This window comes from Ranitomeya imitator, chromosome 2 (genome assembly GCF_032444005.1).
Source record: "Ranitomeya imitator isolate aRanImi1 chromosome 2, aRanImi1.pri, whole genome shotgun sequence".
NCBI lineage: Eukaryota > Metazoa > Chordata > Amphibia > Anura > Dendrobatidae > Ranitomeya > Ranitomeya imitator.
In genome coordinates this window covers 763058060-763076750 of record NC_091283.1, presented here as the reverse complement: position 1 = coordinate 763076750, position 18691 = coordinate 763058060, and the positions used below count along the sequence as shown (strand labels likewise).

The window sequence follows — 18691 nt, the reverse complement described above, 5'->3', positions numbered from 1 at the left end:
ATGGGCATATCTGAGCCTCGTGCACGCCTCCGCATGTTGTCATACAGGCTTGGCTGGTTGCTTCACGCAAGGAAATATTCTCCACTAAAACTAATACATCTAGAGAAGAATTTTTTTCCAACAGAAAAATCCTACATACAGTATACCAGTATGTGAAAATCAGAGGCAAATAGAGATAGGCTCTGCACAAAACATTCAGAATAACATGGCCAAGTACATGAGCTTAGTGGAGAAATATTTTCAGAATATAAATCAGCTTTTCACCAGCTCCTCAAAGGGGTTATCCAGCCTTATGTGACTGCAGACTTGGGAATACTTGCATCGCTGTGAGGAATGGGCATCCACATGACAGCAAGTTTGCAATTTGCATACTTCCCGCCACATTCCAACTAGACGTGTCCGGCCTCACTCAACACACTTGCATTGAGCAAGGCCGCACACATCTAGTCAGCACATGACTGCATGTATGCAAATCACATACTTGCGGTCACACGCCTGCCGTGTAAATCGCACCGAGAGGATTTACAAGCACGCGGTCACACAATGTTTGGAAAATTTTGGAGAGAAATAGAATTCTAAAAACAATAACAAATACTGTATATAATTTATTTTATATTTGACACTAAATGAATTTAGTATTTTATATAATAAGTAATAATTTTGGCAAGTGCAATGCTTACTAAGCAGCGGAAAAATAAATTTGTGAAGCTGTCCAGCTATAGGCTCCGTGCCTCATTGACTGGCGACCGACAAACTCCTAATGGAGAGGAACGAATTACACTTTCATTCCCAAAATATGTAGAATTGAGAGTCCTCAGTGGTTGATACGTTTTAACTGAAAAGATGGTAACAATAGTCATTAAAAGGTATCAACCACTGAAGGCTCTCAATTCTAAATATTTTGGGAATGAAAGATATATATCTTTTCTGTACTTTCATTCCCCTGTACTTTGCTTGGGGTCGGGATGTCAAATGTCACTGATGCAGGACTGCAAAAAACAAGGACTATATAGACCCAGCAACAAACCTTTCTTTTTTTAATCTGAACAATCATTTGGTTCATCTCCCCTCTCCAATGAGGGTTACAGTACATTGTCAGCAGCACATTTTCTGCATACATGAGAGAATGTGCTGCAGACATTATTTCAATGCCGTCAAAAATTATGCAATCAATGACAAACAAGCAAAATGTTATTGGTCATTGAATTGTTGGACTTCTTTACATTGGACAATGATCGGGAGCAAAAGTTAAAGGGAATCTGTCACGTGAAAAAACGCTATTAACCTGTAGGTATGGGGTTAATCTGCAGGTTAATAGCATTCTGAACCTGCCTGGTGCCAGCACTTAGACCCCTGCTGTCGGGAGGAAATTGACTCTATTCCCCCAACATTCAGTCAAGGGTTTTGCTCTGGAGCAGGTTCAATCACAACTCCGTGTATAGAGAGTGGCGTATCTAACCACAAACCAGCACTGACTGACAGCTGACTCTCTTGCTGAGCTGTCTGTCAGTGCGCTCTCTAAACATAGAGCTGTGACTGAACCCGCACCGGCGCTGCCCCATGACTGGAACCCAAACACTACCAGGAGGAATAAAGTTAATTTCCTCCGGTAGCGGGGGTCTAAGTGGCAGTGCTGGACAGGTTCAAAATGCTATTAACCTGCAGACAAACCCTATATCTGGAGGTTAATAGCCTTTTTTCACATGACAGATTTTTTAGATTCGATTTTTCACATTATAGAATAAACACAAATCTCACCTATACTTACAGGAATTATGGGGATTTTTTTCATTGATTTCTTAATCGTATTTGGAGGTAAATTTTTCTGATAAACTGTATGTCTATGTGAGGGAGTATAATCTGTGTAAGTGTAACTGCACTTTCAGAAAACTTTGACATGTCAGAAGTTTTGAACGGTGGGCGTCTGACTAAGGCGATCCCTACCAATTGGTTAAACAAAGGAGCTTGGAGCCCTAAGCAAATACACTAGATGAACTTACAGACTTTCTATGGAGTCCGTCCATAAAACGAAGGGGCAGAGCACTGCTCTCCTTCGAGACTAGATATCAGTGGGGGTCTCAGCACCTTCCCTACCAGCAATTAAAACTTCTGACATGTCTCTATGACATAAAAAGTTTTCTGAAAGCACAAAAACACTTTAAATTATTACATGTTGGTTGTTTGGACCCTCCAATAAAAGGAACTTTAGAGGTGGATATTTACTTTAAATAGAGACCTGGTATTTGCAATATTTTGCAGAAAAAAAGAAGTACAAAATGGTTTGTATCAGAGCTCTTTAGCCAGTATGTTCGGTAGTTGCAATACTTGCATGCTTTCCAGTAGTGTCCAGTGATGGCCTTTCCATAGTTATCAGCTACAGTGCCGAGTGAGAGAATAAAAAACTGAACATTGGTATTAAATGGTTATTCTAAAAATCATAATGTGGTCTTCTGTTACATAATCATGTGCGCCAATACAACCCATTTTTAAATCTGCACTGCTTTGCAGTAATCACCCCCTCACACCCCTATTGATGATCCCCTTGTTGTCACTGGACCCATCTTTCTATTGTTGTTGATCAGGCAATCTCAGATGCACCTAATGACCCTGCTTAATTCATTAAAACAGATGGACCTATGACCCTGTCTAATAAAACATACTCATTACCCTAACAGCCCTGACGCACAGCTACTCTATTCTCCGTTCTGCTATGCACGCAGGGGAGAGCATATTCATACTCTGAAGAGCCCCTATAAAATACTAATGAAATGTGGATTTTATAAATAGTAATAAATATTGGTCAAATAGTAGTTCCAAGTCTCTTCAGTCAAAACTAAAAATGGTCACCTCATCCATAAAAATAAAAATTCCCATTTTGAGATTAATCGCTCTCTATCAAGAGCACAGGAGAGCAGAGGGAGGGGTGTGCAGCACCGAAAAGAAGCAATGTGCAGCTGGGAAATGTTTCAGCAAATAAGAATATAACTTCCCAATCAGCAATGTGAAGCTGGATTCACAGAGGGGCAGAAGGATAAAAAAAATAAATAATAAGAACACATCTATGCGAAAACAAAAACTCTAGATTGGTTTTGCACTGTATAGTAAGAGTCATGCAGATACTGTTCTTGTAAAAATATTGTCTTTGTTTAAATAACATGTGGGCCAAAGTGTCCTGGATAACAATGTTATGTAAAAAATGTCAACCTATGTCAATAGTGTAGACGTGATGAAAGGAGCATGCTGTTCACGAAGACATATGAAGAACCACTTGGATTGCGTTAATCATTAAAATGTGCAATAAGATACTTCTAATATGTACACGGGAGGAATAGAACAAGAAGTTAAAACTTTCCAGACAGACACAGAAGATCTAAATGTACTATTATATTTTCAATATAGTAGTTTCAATATTTTCAGACAAATGAACTTTTTTCATACCCCTCCATTAACATACATGCTAAGTTTAGCCAAGCTTGCATGCGTTCTCATTGGGGAGAGGAAAGCGGCACCTCTTCCCTTGTTAGAAAATGATCAGGCATAGCAAATTCTACATGTCTGACTCTTCTTTTTACCATCATAATCTGTCATTGGAGAGTTGGAAGCCCCCACAAACATAAAATACTAGGACGGTCCATCCAAAAAATGGTCGAATTAGGTCACTAAAGTTCACGGTCAACAGTTTCCAATACTACAAACTGTATCAGGCTTACAAATTGTACAGTAATATAAATTAACTTTAACATTTTAGTTTGACCTAAACATAAAGTAACTTCATGCTATAAAAATTATCATTTCAGCCTCATGCATTTGATACAGCTACAATGTCAAAACTTTTCCTTTTTTTTTTTAAATAAAACTAACAATACCTCTTTGCTGTCATAACGGCGGCGCACCAATTCATCAGGGTGATCCATGTATTCAAGAGGTGTAAAATGTCTTGGAGAGTCTGAATCTACTTAAAGAAAAAAAAGAAAAACAAAAAAACACTTGCAATTAGTTTAATAAAATATAAAATTGTGGCACACAGAGACAGCACACAGGACAGTCTAAAGCCATTTCTAAATTACTATATCACTGCAACCAAACTCTTCAGAATGCTTGTTTGTGATCCCGCTGACATTGATTTTAAGAAAACAAAAACAGTATGAGAAGTGTTAAATACTACTAGACAGAAATTGGACAGTGCAATTACGAAGCAGTCTCAAACAGGACAAAACTGAATCTAGCAATGAGATGTCACATGGATAAAAATGGCTTCAGCAAATTTTAATAATCTAGGTGTTATCAAATCATTTATTATTAAGTAGACCACTATGGGGGAGGGGTCAAGATCAATATAAAGGCTGCCCAGATGGTCAAAATTTATTTTAGCAGTGGTTCAAAACTACTTTAAAGTAAACTTTTGGATAGGACCCATCTAAAAATGGTATTTGAATACGGCTACTTTTAATAAAAGGCTGGAGTATATGGGAAATGTTGTTCCACCAGTAAAATATAAACTTTAACAAGGACCTCTAACATCTGTAAGCCACTAGGAAGATTGGTGTACCTACAGTTCAGTGCAGTCCTAAGTGAGACAGCAATAAAACGTTTTGGCGATGCTTAAGTCATACATCGGTACTTCAATCTAGAGGTGAGACTATTATGTCTATAGCCAAAAAAGATATCAGGCTTTGTAGTGATCTGAAATGTATCCGAGGCTGCATACACAAAGGTGGTTATGTTTCTTTATGCATTGCACTTAGGAACAAATCCATGTACATGTCAGCTCAGAAGGAACACAGACTGGAAGCACAGATGTGGATTCAAGAGGAAATGAAGGTGGATGATAGGTAGAGATGGTCGGTCACACAGATGAGGCACCACATATTGCCAAGATGCAGAAAAACTCCACCTCCAGTGACTGCTCCACCACTCGGCTGATTGTTGTTTGAATCCAAATCGTAACATAAAGGAAATGAGACAATATCTCCATTATTTAGAGAGTCAACACAATCATGTTCTAGATTAGCATTATCGTGATCAATATTGTTAACGTTTAGGCAGTTCAGTCTCTCCACGATGTCAAATGAAGACTGCCGTGTTGGAAGACCAGGCTTCTCTTGCACCCCTTCTGAAGGCTTAAGTAAGCGATCTGTATGGCTTTCCTTTGATGGCTCAATGATGTTACAGTTCTTTTCTGAGGTATTTGAAGACTTTTTCGGACTGTCCTGTAGTGGCTGTTTTAATTTGAAAGGAAGTGGACTTATTAAATATATGTTTCTCTGAATTATTTGCAGGTCAGACTGTGCTGTGACCTTTGAGTTCTTGGCCATTTCTTGCTCATGCCTCCGAATAGTAGTAAACCTTGTGTAAGAAGCAGGGCAGGAACTCTTGCAAGTGTTCAATTTGTATTTTTGGGATGGTTTAATGGTACTGTTGGAACTGTCATTGGAAGTGTTAGAAAGATGGTCAGTTTCATCTGTGCACACGGAAAGAGTATCAACTAAAGCAATGTCACTGAGGTCAGAACTCATCTCTTCTACATTACTACTAGGGGTGGAGGTTTTGTGTAAAGGCAACTGCATATTTGTATCTTCATTTTTTATCACTGGACTCTCCAGCAGGGACTCCGCAGAGCAAGCAGCCGTTATGCCTGTTCTTGATTGTGAAGGAATAGGAGAGACACTTGGTCCATTGGATATATCTAAGGAAGGCATTGACCGAGACCTTTGTATTAGTTGCTCAAAAGCAGTTACACGTGAAGATACTGTGTGCTTGGGGACATGTTCAGATCCTTCAGTTCCATATTTTAGAAAGGCTCCATGCTTTCCTTCCTTTTCAAAGTGGTTAGTAATGTCTCTGACGTTGGAGCAAGACATTGCACTCTGTAGTGAAGTTCGGTTAATATAGTGCATATCTTTGTACATCATGTTGAACTCTGTGCCAACTGACCGGAGATTGGACAGAAATGAACATTTTGCAGCGTTCATGGTGTACTCCTGCAGGCTCATCGCGCTGCCGGATTTTACCTTATAGTCTTTGTAGGATTTCCCCAGAATATTATCCACATTTCCTTCAACTTTTATTCTGTCGGTTTGTTTGTTTTCAAATGAAGTCAAAGGTTCAAGCAAGTTCTCACAGCTCTGTGCTTTCTGCTGGGACAGAGACGTACTCTGCTTGTGCCGTTGGGAGTCCTGGACTGCAGCTCTAGGCTTGAATCTGGAAGGTAGAATTTCACCAATGCAAGCTTTTGCAGCCGACAGTGAGGACTTCTGCTTATACAAGCTGCCTAATGAATTACTACCATTAAATGTTCCCTTATTTAATGAGGAATGAGAAAAAACCTGAGCATTCCCACCTGCAGGGTCCATATGCAAGCATGAAGAACAGAATAAAGGAACTGTGTTAAAACTTGCAATAATTATAGGTGACATAAGCATGGATATACAGTTATTAAAGCATCAAGAAAACTGTCTACATGCAGGAATAATGTCAGCACTGGGAAAAATTCCTAGTTTTCCGTTGGGTTCAAAAAAGAATCTGCTATCTGGGTAAATATGAAGAGCCAGATTACATGACATATATTACATTAAGTCTTGTAGATATTTCGATCTATATTTCGAAAGCTTAGTGGTGAGCCGAGAAAAAAAAGGCATAGATAGGAAAACTTGTAAAATACCGTATGTCAAATTTAAGATGTACACAACATTTTGTGTAAAATATGGTGCATATGGTAGAGCAAGGCAATACAGAGAGACATTTTTGGTGCAATGTTTATCATGCCTTGTAATCTTTGGAAAATTTGGTGCCAACTGGAGCATTTTTTGCTGACTTGCATGCATATTATGTTACTCCTCATAAGTGACAGCTAATAACTACTAAAGGTACCGTCACACTAAAGGCCCCGTCACACTAGACGATATCGCTAGCGATCCGTGACGTTGCAGCGTCCTGGCTAGCGATATCGTCCAGTGTGACAGGCAGCAGCGATCAGGCCCCTGCTGTGATATCGCTGGTCGGGGAAGAAAGTCCAGCACTTTGTTTCGTCGCTGGATCTCCCGCTGACATCGCTGAATCGGCGTGTGTGACACCGATTCAGCGATGTCTTCGCTGGTAACCAGGGTAAACATCGGGTTACTAAGCGCAGGGCCGCGCTTAGTATCCCGATGTTTACCCTGGTTACCATCGTTAAAGTAAAAAAAACAACCACTACATACTTACCTACCGCTGTCTGTCCTCGGCGCTCTGCTTCTCTGCTCTGGCTGTGAGCACAGCGGCCGGAAAGCACAGCGGTGACGTCACCGCTCTGCTTTCCGGCTGCCCGGCGCTCACAGCCAGACCAGAGAAGCAGAGCGCCGAGGACAGACAGCGGTAGGTAAGTATGTAGTGGTTGTTTTTTTTACTTTAACGATGGTAACCAGGGTAAACATCGGGTTACTAAGCGCGGCCCTGCGCTTAGTAACCCGATGCTTACCCTGGTTACCAGCGAAGACATCGCTGAATCGTGTCACACACACCGATTCAGCGATGTCAGCGGGAGATCCAGCGACGAAACAAAGTTCTGGACTTTCTTCCCCGACCAGCGATATCACAGCAGGGGCCTGATCGCTGCTGCCTGTCACACTGGACGATATCGCTAGCCAGGACGCTGCAACGTCACGGATCGCTAGCGATATCGTCTAGTGTGACGGTACCTTAAGGCACTTGCGAATTTTGCTTTTTAATAGGGGTGTGGATTGTAATCTGCACCTATTTGACACATGCATGATTACTAAACTTGCCTTGGAGATATTATTAGTGCACTGCATGTGCACCAATGTCTATTTGTTTTTAAAGGTGAGGTATTATTACCATGACAGTCTTCCAGAGAAACTCTAGTCATAATGACCTATGAAATCACCACCTATTATAGTGTAAGTCACATTCATATATAAGTAACAGCACTATGCTACACACAAAAGTAAACCACATAGGGTCACAGGAGTCTTTCTGGTTCACATACCTTTAATGGAGGCAGAGCTGGAGGGGCGTCTGTTCAAGCCGCTCAGTCCCTGGAATGGAATATCTCCCCCTTCTAAAACATTTTTGTAGATCTGCCTTTCATTCTCAGAGAGTGGAGGCTCCGGAGACGTGTCTTTGGCCAGGCTGAAGTTGTAGCTAGGTGTATATGAACTACACAAAGACACAAAAACGAGCACACATCGTAAGACAGACTTGTTTATAGGCTATTTCAACAGTAAAGAGACTTTTGGCAAATCCTATTTTCCAGTTCATTAGTGTTTGTATAATCGGTTTCATAATCTTGAAGGAATGCAAATGTTTGCGAGCAGTGAAAATATTGTTGCAGGTTCTCTGCAGGTCTATTGAATCAAGAGCACAATTCCGTTAAATGGTTCAGTTCTTGAAAAATTAGAAATGTCAAGCATATATTTCAATGTTATTAACATTTTAAAAGATCCAACGTACAATTTTTACCTTTGGTGAACCTACAATCATGTGCGGAAAAGTAAAGCAATTCCCTAACATACTTCTAAAATTTAAATTTATACCGCCAAGATTAGAAGCAATCAGATCGGGTGTAGAAAGGCAGCAAAAAGGACCATGTAGGCAAGGGACATCAGAAGGGGATAGGGGTTCCTTCCATTTCCAAGACTAAAAAAACAGATATATTATGTTCCTTTCTGTCCAGGTCTAACAATCACTGGTAGATTGGCACAAGATATTAATTTTTTATGTTTTAGACACACTTAATCCTTCTATTTTCCACCAGGTAAGGCTGCTTTCACACTTCCGTCGGTACGGGCCCGTCGTAATGCGTCAGGCCGACGTACCGACGGACATTGTGAAATAACTGCAAGACGTGGGCAGCGGATCCAGTTTTTCAACGCATCGGCTGCCTATTCTGCAGTCCGGGGAGGAGGGGGTGGAGTTTCGGCTGCAAATGTGTGGTCGAAAATGGCGGACACGTCGCACAAAAAAGTTACATTGCAGGATCCGTTTTTTGCCCATAACGACGGATTGCGACGGGGGACAAAAGACGGAAGTGTGAAAGTAGCCTTAGTGACACCACAGAAGTCTAGTGGGCAGGACCATATATGCCACCAGGAACAGGCGATCCAGTACCTAGGATGGCCCTTTGCATTTGGCAGCGCCCAGTGCTGATAGCAGTTATCTTTTTCTTTTTTTTCAACCCTCTCCTGCTTCCTACCAGACTTGCTATTAAGAACCCGTCATAATGACATGGGCTGCAGTGCGGATAGGTAGAAGCTGCTCCTCCATCCCGTCTGCAAGAAGTAAGTGCTGCCACTAAATGTTTCTAGCGGACAGGCGCATGCTGCTGCACAATCACAGGAGCTTCCTAAGGATGTACTTATTAGGCTACTTTCACACTAGTGTCGGCCCGTCACAGTGCGTCGGGCCGACGTACCAACGCATCCTGTGTCAATGCAGCACAACGGGGGCAGCGGATGCATTATTACAACGCATCCGCTGCCCCATTGTGAGTTGCGGGGAGGAGGGGGCAGAGTTCCGGCCGCGCATGTGCGGTCGGAAATGGCGGATACAACGCACCAAAAAACGTTACAAGCAACGTTTTTTGGTGCCGACGGTCCGCCACAACACAACGCAACCGTCGCATGACGGTTGCAACGTGTGGCAAATACAAGCCTATGGCGAAAAAACGCATCCTGCAAACAACTTTGCAGGATGCATTTTTTCTGCAAAACGACGCATTGCGACGTGCGTCATACAACGCTAGTGTGAAAGTAGCCTTAGTCATTGCCAATGCTGCTGAAATTCTACCTAATCCCATCACAGTTTCTACCCCCGGTCATGAGAGCTCTGCCCCAACACAACCAGGCATAGCATCAGACACATTGATTTTTCTGAGGGCAATGTCAGAGCAGATTGCAGTTATGAAATGTAAACAGCACTCACCAATTTCCCAGCCCACAGATGTCAATCATCTACAGTTTGCTCCTCTGTGGACAACTATCATCATCAGGATGTGCCATGTACTACTTTCCTTGTGACATCATGTGCAAGGTCCTGTCTAAATGTAGTCAGTATGCCATTACTGCGTTATATGAGTGGAAAAATGAGGGATTGGTGTTTTGTACAGGGGCATAGAGGGAATGAAGCCACCACATGGGACAGAAGGTATTTGGATGCTCTTTCTCTCCCCACCGTCCCTTGCATGTTCAGTGGAAAGTTACAACAAAGAGCTGAAGCATCTCTCCGGCTGTTGTACCTTAATCTAGGCAACAGCACTGTTAGGAGAACCAAGAAAGGATGGAGGGTGCAGTCACTTTTCTTTACTCACCACAACTCCCTCCCCACTGCAGGAGTGTGGCAGCTTATTTGCAATGTAAGTGTATATATGTATAACCAGGCTTGGACTGGCCTACAGGAGAATACTCCATTGGGCCCCTGTGCAAGAGTGGGACACCCCCCTCTTATAAGAGCAGTACTTGGCACAATATACTTGAATCATTATGTACAGATAAAGGCGGCATATTTTTAATTTAACAATCTGCCCAGTTCATGGTTATATAAATTTGTGATTGAGGATCAGGTCACGTTTACATGTAGCTGAAAAGTGGGGCCCTGGAGTTGGATACTGGTGGGCCCTTGGCACCCAGTCCGACCGACACTGTTATATAGCCATATATGTGGTGAATATGAAAGTTTGTAAGGTATAAGTATCTGTATGCATTGTATATACAGTTGTGTGAATAAGTGATCGCCCCTTCCTGATTTCCAATTCTTTTGTATGTTTGTCACACTTAAATGTTTCAGATCACCAAACAAATGTAAATATTAGACAATATTACATACTTTGTCAGGCAGGTCCTATTTAAGTGATTTCTTGATTGAGAACAGGTGTGGCAGTAATCAGGCCTGTGTGTGGCTAGGAAATTTGAACTCAGCTTCCCAAAGATGTGATAAACCAAAGTTAATTTAGGTTTTAAAGGGGGGGGGGGGGGGGTAGGGGAATCACTTTTTCACACAGAGCCCTGTAGGTTTGGATTTATTTTTTCCTTAATAATAAAGATCTTCATTTAAAAACTGCATTTTGTGTTTACTTGTGTTATCTTTGTCTAATATATGCTTGGTGATCTGAAACATTTAAGTGTGACAAACATGCAAGAATAGGAAATCAGGAAGGCGGCAAACCCTTTTTAACACAACTGTATATACAGTACATACACTTTACAAACTTTCATATTCACCAGAGAAATCCATGTTTGTTTTTTATATATGAATGAGTTATTCAGGGCCATGGGCCGACACCGATCTTCCTGAGGTTCTGACTCCAGAGTTTATTATAAATGAAAGCGGTAATTTCCAGTGTGACACATGCAATGACTAGTGATAGGCGAACCCGTCGGGTCTGGCGGAATATTTTAAAAAAGTTTGGTTTGGGTGCCAAAACAGTACCCCAACTGGAACCCGGACCCCATTTGGATGAATGGGGGCCCAAACATCTGTTGTTTGCCATGCTGTCATCTGCATGACAGCGCAGCAAACACGGGCTCTGATTGGCCAGCCAGACCTACACGGTCATAGAGATGACAGTGTAAGTCAGCAGCTGTGACCGGTGTTAAAAATGTTACCGCCGGTCACAAGCATTGGGGCTGATGAGAGAGTACTACTCATCAGCGTATGCCTGCTGTCACAGATAACAGCAAAAGTAGGCGCCGCTGATGGCAGTGTTCATCAGCCAGTGCCTGTGCTATAAATAAATAAAATGTAGTGGGATGTCCTCTATTTTTGATAACCAGCATAGGCAAAATCAACAGCTGCGGGCTGCAACCCTCAGCGGTCAGCTTTATATTGGCTGGTTATCAAAAATAGAGGGGTCCCACATCATTTTTTTTTCAAGTATTTAATTAAATAATTTAAAAAGGGCATGGGGTCCCTCCCTATTATTGACAACCAGCCAAACTAAAGCAGACAGCTGGCGATTGATATTCACAGAATGGTAAGAGGCCATGGATATTGACTTACCCAGTCTAAAAATAGCAGCCTGCAGCTGCCCCAGAAAAGGTGCATCTATTAGATGCACCAATTCTGGCACTTTGCCCGACTCTTCCCACTTGCCCTGGTGCAGTGGCAAATGGGGCAATATTTGTGGGGTTAATACACTATGTTAGTAACTATGTTACTATGCCAGAGGAGGTGGTGATGGCGAACTCAGTCGAGGGGTTCAAGAGAGGCCTGGATGTCTTCCTGGAGCAGAACAATATTGTATCATACAATTATTAGGTTCTGTAGAAGGACGTAGATCTGGGGATTTATTATGATGGAATATAGGCTGAACTGGATGGACAAATGTCTTTTTTCGGCCTTACTAACCATGTTACTATGTTACTATGTAATACCAGCTGTGACAGGAAAGAAAACTACAGCTTCATTGAATGCACTGTCATGTTTTAAAGTATGTCTATGAAAAGTCATATCATAAAGGGGTTGTCTACACTTTGGGCATTTTTTTTTTAACTTAAATGCAGGCATTTTGGGTTAAAAATTAGTTTTGCAATTTGGATTTCATTAAAACATTTTTATAATTTGCCTTTTACAGCCTTTTTTTTTGCATTGTCTATTGCTGGCCGCAGAATGACATAATTGAGAATCTGCCAGTCAGCATCTTCATGCTGACAGGATCCCTTTAATGCGGAATTTGTAACTTATCTGTCTTTTTCTGAGCTCCTCTCACCTGAGTTATCACCATAGACCAAATTAATGTGCAGGGAAACAAAGAATCAGTAAAAGCTAAGTAGTGCAACATTTTTAATTAAATCTAATTACAAAAATGATTTTTTTAGCCCAAATACATGCATGTTTTTTATTGGAGAAAAATGGCTCCAAAGTTGGGCAAGTTCAACCTCTTTAACACTGCTTCGCTGCTGAAAAATATTACTGGGAGGTGCCGCAGGTTGTCAGACATTTCAAGAGCGGCATCTAAATGTACCGTATTCATTTTTCAATGACTTTTTATAAATATTTGCTATTAACCTTCAGAAGAGCTAAAATTCCAAAGACAATTATTGGCCTAGTTCAGGAAATCAATCTGGGTTTACTTCAATGTATTCCACATCTTAAATAGGTCATGTATGTTACTGGATTGTAATTGGAGACTTTAATGAGGTTTAATTCCAAAGTGGTATTATTTTCTAAAAACCTAATTATGATTGAACATGTCGTTTACTATAATGAAATAGTGCCCCAGATGCATAAATCAGCCTGGAGAACCATATTCTAATATGCATCTATTCCCTGATGCTCAGCTGTGCTTGCAGGGTTGTAACTTGGAAGTTTGGAAAAAAAATACATAGATTGTGGAGGGAGGGGAGGGTTTTTTAAACTTTTTTTCAATTTAAACATATCGACTTACATATTTAACACTCAGGATACTTCTATTAACTGCACAACTAATGTGCGAACTCTGACAATGTAAATAGAGCAGAACTAAGTAGCACAGTTAAAGAGAATGTGTCAACAGTGAATTGCCTATTGTTTAAATCATCCCCCCCGAAATCACATTCTTCATTAAGGCCCCTTCACATTAAGCGACGCTGCAGCGATACCGACAACGATCCGGATCGCTGCAGCGTCGCTGTTTGGTCGCTGGAGAGCTGTCACACAGACCGCTCTCCAGCGACCAACGATGCCGGTAACCAGGGTAAACATCGGGTAACTAAGCGCAGGGCCGCGCTTAGTAACCCGATGTTTACCCTGGTTACCATCCTAAAAGTAAAAAAAAAACAAACACTACATACTTACCTAATGTTGTCTGTCCTCCAGCGCTGTGCTCTGCTCTCCTCCTGTACTGACTGTGAGCACAGCGGCCGGAAAGCAGAGCGGTGACGTCACCGCTCTGCTTTCCGGCTGACCGACGCTCAGTCAGTGCAGGAGGAGTGCAGAGCACAGCGCTGGAGGACAGACGGCTGTAGGTAAGCATGTAGTGTTTGTTTGTTTTTTACTTTTAGGATGGTAACCAGGGTAAACATCGGGTTACTAAGCGCGGCCCTGCGCTTAGTTACCCGATGTTTACCCTGGTTACCAGTGAAGACATCGCTGGATCGGTGTCACACACGCCGATCCAGCGATGTCAGCAGGAGTCCAGCGACGAAATAAAGTTCTGGACTTTATTCAGCGACCAACGATCTCCCAGCAGGGGCCTGATCGTTGGTCGCTGTCACACATAACGATTTCATTAACGATATCGTTGCTACGTCACAAAAAGCAACGATATCGTTAACAATATCGTTATGTGTGAAGGTACCTTTAGAAATAAAAGGGTATAACTCTGGCAATTTGCACACTGGCTACGGGAGTTTTATTAGTCTCTTAAATTTTTTTCTTTTTTTTTTTCTTAAATCCACATGGACATTAGCCACAATGATCACAATGAACGTATATTCTGTATTGTTGCCACTAATAAGCGTGTGCAAAGGCGTTTGTGACAAGAAGGGAGACAGTGATATCACTTATTGTGATTGGTGGATCCTGTGTTCTGAGTCATGTACAGAGGTGCCACATGTCATTGTAATCCTGCCTCTTATGATAAGGAAACTGCTGTAAACTTTTCCTGAAAGGACAGGAAGCAGGAATCTAAAATAGCCCCAGTGGCCAGTGTTAAAATTGCAAGATTACTGAAACTAAAGTTTTTTAAAGATTGTGAATCCTTCTATATTATTTCAAAACACTCCTTTTCGGTGATTCCTTTGTATCTCCATTCATACTGCCCCCACACACACAAATGATACACCATTTGAAAGGTAAACTTGCCCCCTTCAGCAAGAAAATAGCCAAACAAACCACACATCCACAGTGTGATCACAAAATGCATTTTAATCATTAATTTTCATAAAACTGCAGTAAAGAAAAATTACCTGCAGGTGGCACCACACTACCCCAAAGCATACGAATACAAAGCTGAATACAAATCCTAACATTTGCCTTGGCGGCTTTCCAGATTGCCGAACTCCTTGCCCAGCCGATTTCAAGCAGGTACATATAAAATATTTGCTACATATGTGGAAGTAGAATAAAAGTAAAACTTTACCTGTTTAAGACTTCAGCTTTAAAACTGAAGATATAAAATAATGCAGCCTAAAAGGGACCGGACAGGTTCTGAACCATCAGATTTTCCGTATTATTGGACAGTCATTGAAAAGTCTATCTTCCTTCTAAGGTTGCAGCTTATTGGTGACCTGGAGTCACCTCTGGTTCCAAGTAAAAAACTGCAGCATTAACATAACTCAGACTGTACATTGTTTCCCGATGGATGAGATTGGTAGAAACAACCGTGCAAAAAAAAAAATATCCAACCGTAGGGGAAAAATAAACGTAAAATAACCTGCAGATATATATATTTTTTTAAAGGGATATTCCCAGTTATTATACAATGGTGTAAATACGCTCATTTATGGGGTCAATTATCCTTCATCATTTTTACTGTCAAAGTAGCACTGCTGTACAGGGAGCTGCTCCGATCACATACATAGGGCTGTGCTGCACTTCCCTACACTGCAGATAGATGGTAGTGCTGCTGTGGAGGGGGAAAAAATGCTGCTGCCCCTGTTCTTTTGCCAGGGTCTGACAATCAGACGCCTTCTGATCATTAGGTAAAATACCATTATGTTTAATGATGGGGATCTCCTTTAGGCTGGTGTCACACACATCGTATAAAAAAAAAAAATCGGTCCGTTTTACACAGACGAGAATCGCAGAAATGTTCCCTGAACAGTGATCTGTATATCATCCGTGTGCAGTGCGAGGAGGCAATTTTCTCGCATGTAAGCATCCGTCCGACTGATTTTCATGCTGGCTTGCAAAATGGACATATAATGGATCCATGGGCTCAAATATTCGTGAAAACAAATACATAGTCTCTCTCTCTCTATATATATATATATATATACACTGCACAAAAAAGGGAACACTAAAATCCCACATCCTAGATATCACTGAATGAAATATTTCAGTTGCAAATCTTTATTCATTACATAGAGGAATGTGTTGAGAACATTAAAACATAAAAATGATCAATGTAAATCAAAATGAATATCCCATGGAGGTCTGGATTTGGAATGATACTCAAAATCAAAGTGGAAAATCAAATTACAGACTTATCCAACTTCAGTGGAAATGCCTCAAGACAAGGAAATGATGTTCAGTTGTGTGTGTGTGTTGCCTCCATGTACCTGTAAGACCTCCCTACAAGGCCTGGGCATGCTCCTGATGATGCGGTGGATGGTTTCCTGAGGGATCTCCTCCCAGACCTGGACTAAAGCATCTGCCAACTCCTGGACAATCTGTGGTGCAACGTGACGTTGGTGGATCGTACGAGACATGATGTCCCAGATGTGTTCAATCGGATTCAGGTCTGGGGAACGGGTGGACCAGTCCATAGCTTCAATGCCTTCATCTTGCAGGAACTGCTGACACACTCCAGCCACATGAGGTCTGGCATTGACCTGTATTAGGAGGAACCCAGGGCCAACGACACCAGCATATGGTCTCACAAGGGGCCTGAGGATCTCATCTCGGTACCCAATGGCAGTCAGGCTACCTCTGGCGGGCTCATGGAGGGCTGTTCGGCCCTCCAATGAAATGTGACCCCACACCATTACTGACCCACCGCCAAATCGGTCATGCTGAAGGATGTTATAGGCAGCAGATCGCTCTCTGTCTGAAGACTCTGTCACGTATGCTCAGTGTGAACCTTTCATCTGTGAAGAGCACAGGGTGCCAGTGGCGAATTTGCCAATCCTGGTGTTCTGTGGCAAATGCTAATCGTCCTGCACGGTGTTGGTCTGTCAGCACAACCCCCATCTGTGGACGTCGGGCACTCAGACCATCCTCACGGAGTCGGTTTCTAACCGTTTGTGAAGTCACATGCACATTTGTGGCCTGCTGGAGGTGATTTTGCAGGGCTCTGGCAGTGCTCCTCCTGTTCCTCCTTGCACAAAGGCTGAGGTAGCGGTCCTGCTGCTGGGTTGTTGCCCTCCTACATCCCTCTCCACGTCTCCTGGTGTACTGGCCTGTCTCCTGGTAGCGCCTCCAGCCTCTGGACACTACGCTGAAAGACACAGCACACCTTCTTGCCACAGCTTGCATTGATGTGCCATCCTGGATGAGCTGCACTACCTGAGCCACTTGTGTGGGGTGTAGAGTCCGTCTCATGCTACCACGAGTGTGAAAGCACAACCAACATTCAAAAGTGACCAAAACATCAGCCAGAAAGCATTGGTACTGAGATGTGGTCTGTGGTCCTCACCTGCAGAACCGCTCCTTTATTAACGGTGTCTTGATAATTGCCAATAATTTCCATCTGTTGTCTATTCCATTTGCACAACAGCATGTGAAATTGATTGTCAAACTGTGTTGCTTCCTAAGTGGACAGTTTGATTTCACAGAAGTTTGATATATATATATATATATATAAATAGAAGAGTAGTTGGTCCATGCAAAATTTTCGCACATTGGTTGCCGGGGGCGCAGGCTATTTCAGGAAAATCAAGCTGGTCAAATGTAAATGTATTTAATGAGATGATGAACACAAAGAGGTATGTGTCTCACTGACACACATATTATATATATTATATATATATATATATATATATATATATATATATATATATATATATATATAATATATATATAATATGTGTGTCAGTGAGACACATACCTCTTTGTGTTCATCATCTCATTAAATACATTTGACCAGCTTGATTTTCCTGAAATTGCCTGCGCCCCTGGCAACCAATGTGCGAAAATTTCGCATGGACCAACTACTCGTATATTTATATATAATCATCTTTTCATTTTCTTTTAAACATATGGAACACAGGAACCTGGCTTATCAATAAGTAATTTTCTGTGCACATGTTCCCTTTAATGCTGGAGCTCTTATGGACACTGCAGCGCCCCAGAGTCCTGGTCGTTGCAGTAATGTTATTCTTCCACCAGGGGGAGTGATGTTACGTCTGAAGGCAATGAAGGAGATCTTCTGTCCAGGTATCACAACCACAAAACACACTTCACACTCCAGTCCGCCAGGGGGAGCCATGCTTCTATCTATTAGGGCACTCCTCACACTTAGGTAAAACTGGTGGGTTGGTTAGGAAGTGAGACAGAAGCTGACTGGAAGGAGTAGGAGATAGTCAGTGAGTCCCGACCGAGTTTGGCAGAGGCTGGTTGGAGTGGGTTCCAGCCAGCTCCAAACTGCGGCCTGTGGAAGATGAAGGTACACGGAGCTGCGCCTGCATCCCATGCGGCAGCATTCTAAGAAAGGACACGAAAGGAATTGTGTTGTAGTGAGTCAGCAACAAAGTCATAGCAACAGGAGAGGAACATCAGAGGGAGACCAGCTAGAAGCAGGCTGCCTCCTTTTGAAGCGCACTACCGGTAGCCAGAACACCGAGGGAGTAAGGATCTCTATGCCGTTACTTCAGAGACTGGCAGGACAGTTGATTCCATGTTGGCTGCCTGACCATATACCCAGGAGGCAGGGTGGCAACTTGTGGGGGCCGGGGCGTCTCTAGGGTCTCTGTAAAAAGCCTCAGGCCACCAGTCATACGGGTTTGTCCTATCCGTCAGGGGGACAGAGAGAAGAGACTTAACATCTACAATAGTTGTGAGGACCTTACAGAGTTTCTCAGCAGGGAGGTACTACAACGCCCAGGCGCTAGAGGAAGGC

General features: G+C 42.3%; 2 protein-coding genes across 3 annotated transcripts in view; both read right to left on the bottom strand.

Moving 5' to 3' along the window:
- The window catches only part of LOC138665682 (sorbin and SH3 domain-containing protein 1-like), a 532199-nt gene that overhangs the window by 31447 nt on the left and 482061 nt on the right, over positions 1–18691 (bottom strand). For both annotated transcript variants that reach the window (XM_069753392.1, XM_069753393.1), the window contains 2 exons: positions 7985–8154; positions 3867–3952 (listed from right to left, as the gene is read on the bottom strand). In XM_069753392.1, the coding sequence (XP_069609493.1) occupies positions 3867–3952; positions 7985–8154 (256 nt within the window). The remainder of the gene's footprint in view (positions 1–3866; positions 3953–7984; positions 8155–18691) is intronic.
- On the bottom strand, positions 4806–6422 carry LOC138667904 (sorbin and SH3 domain-containing protein 1-like). The gene has a single exon (XM_069755976.1). It carries the CDS (start codon positions 6420–6422, stop codon positions 4806–4808), a length of 1617 nt encoding a protein of 538 aa, XP_069612077.1.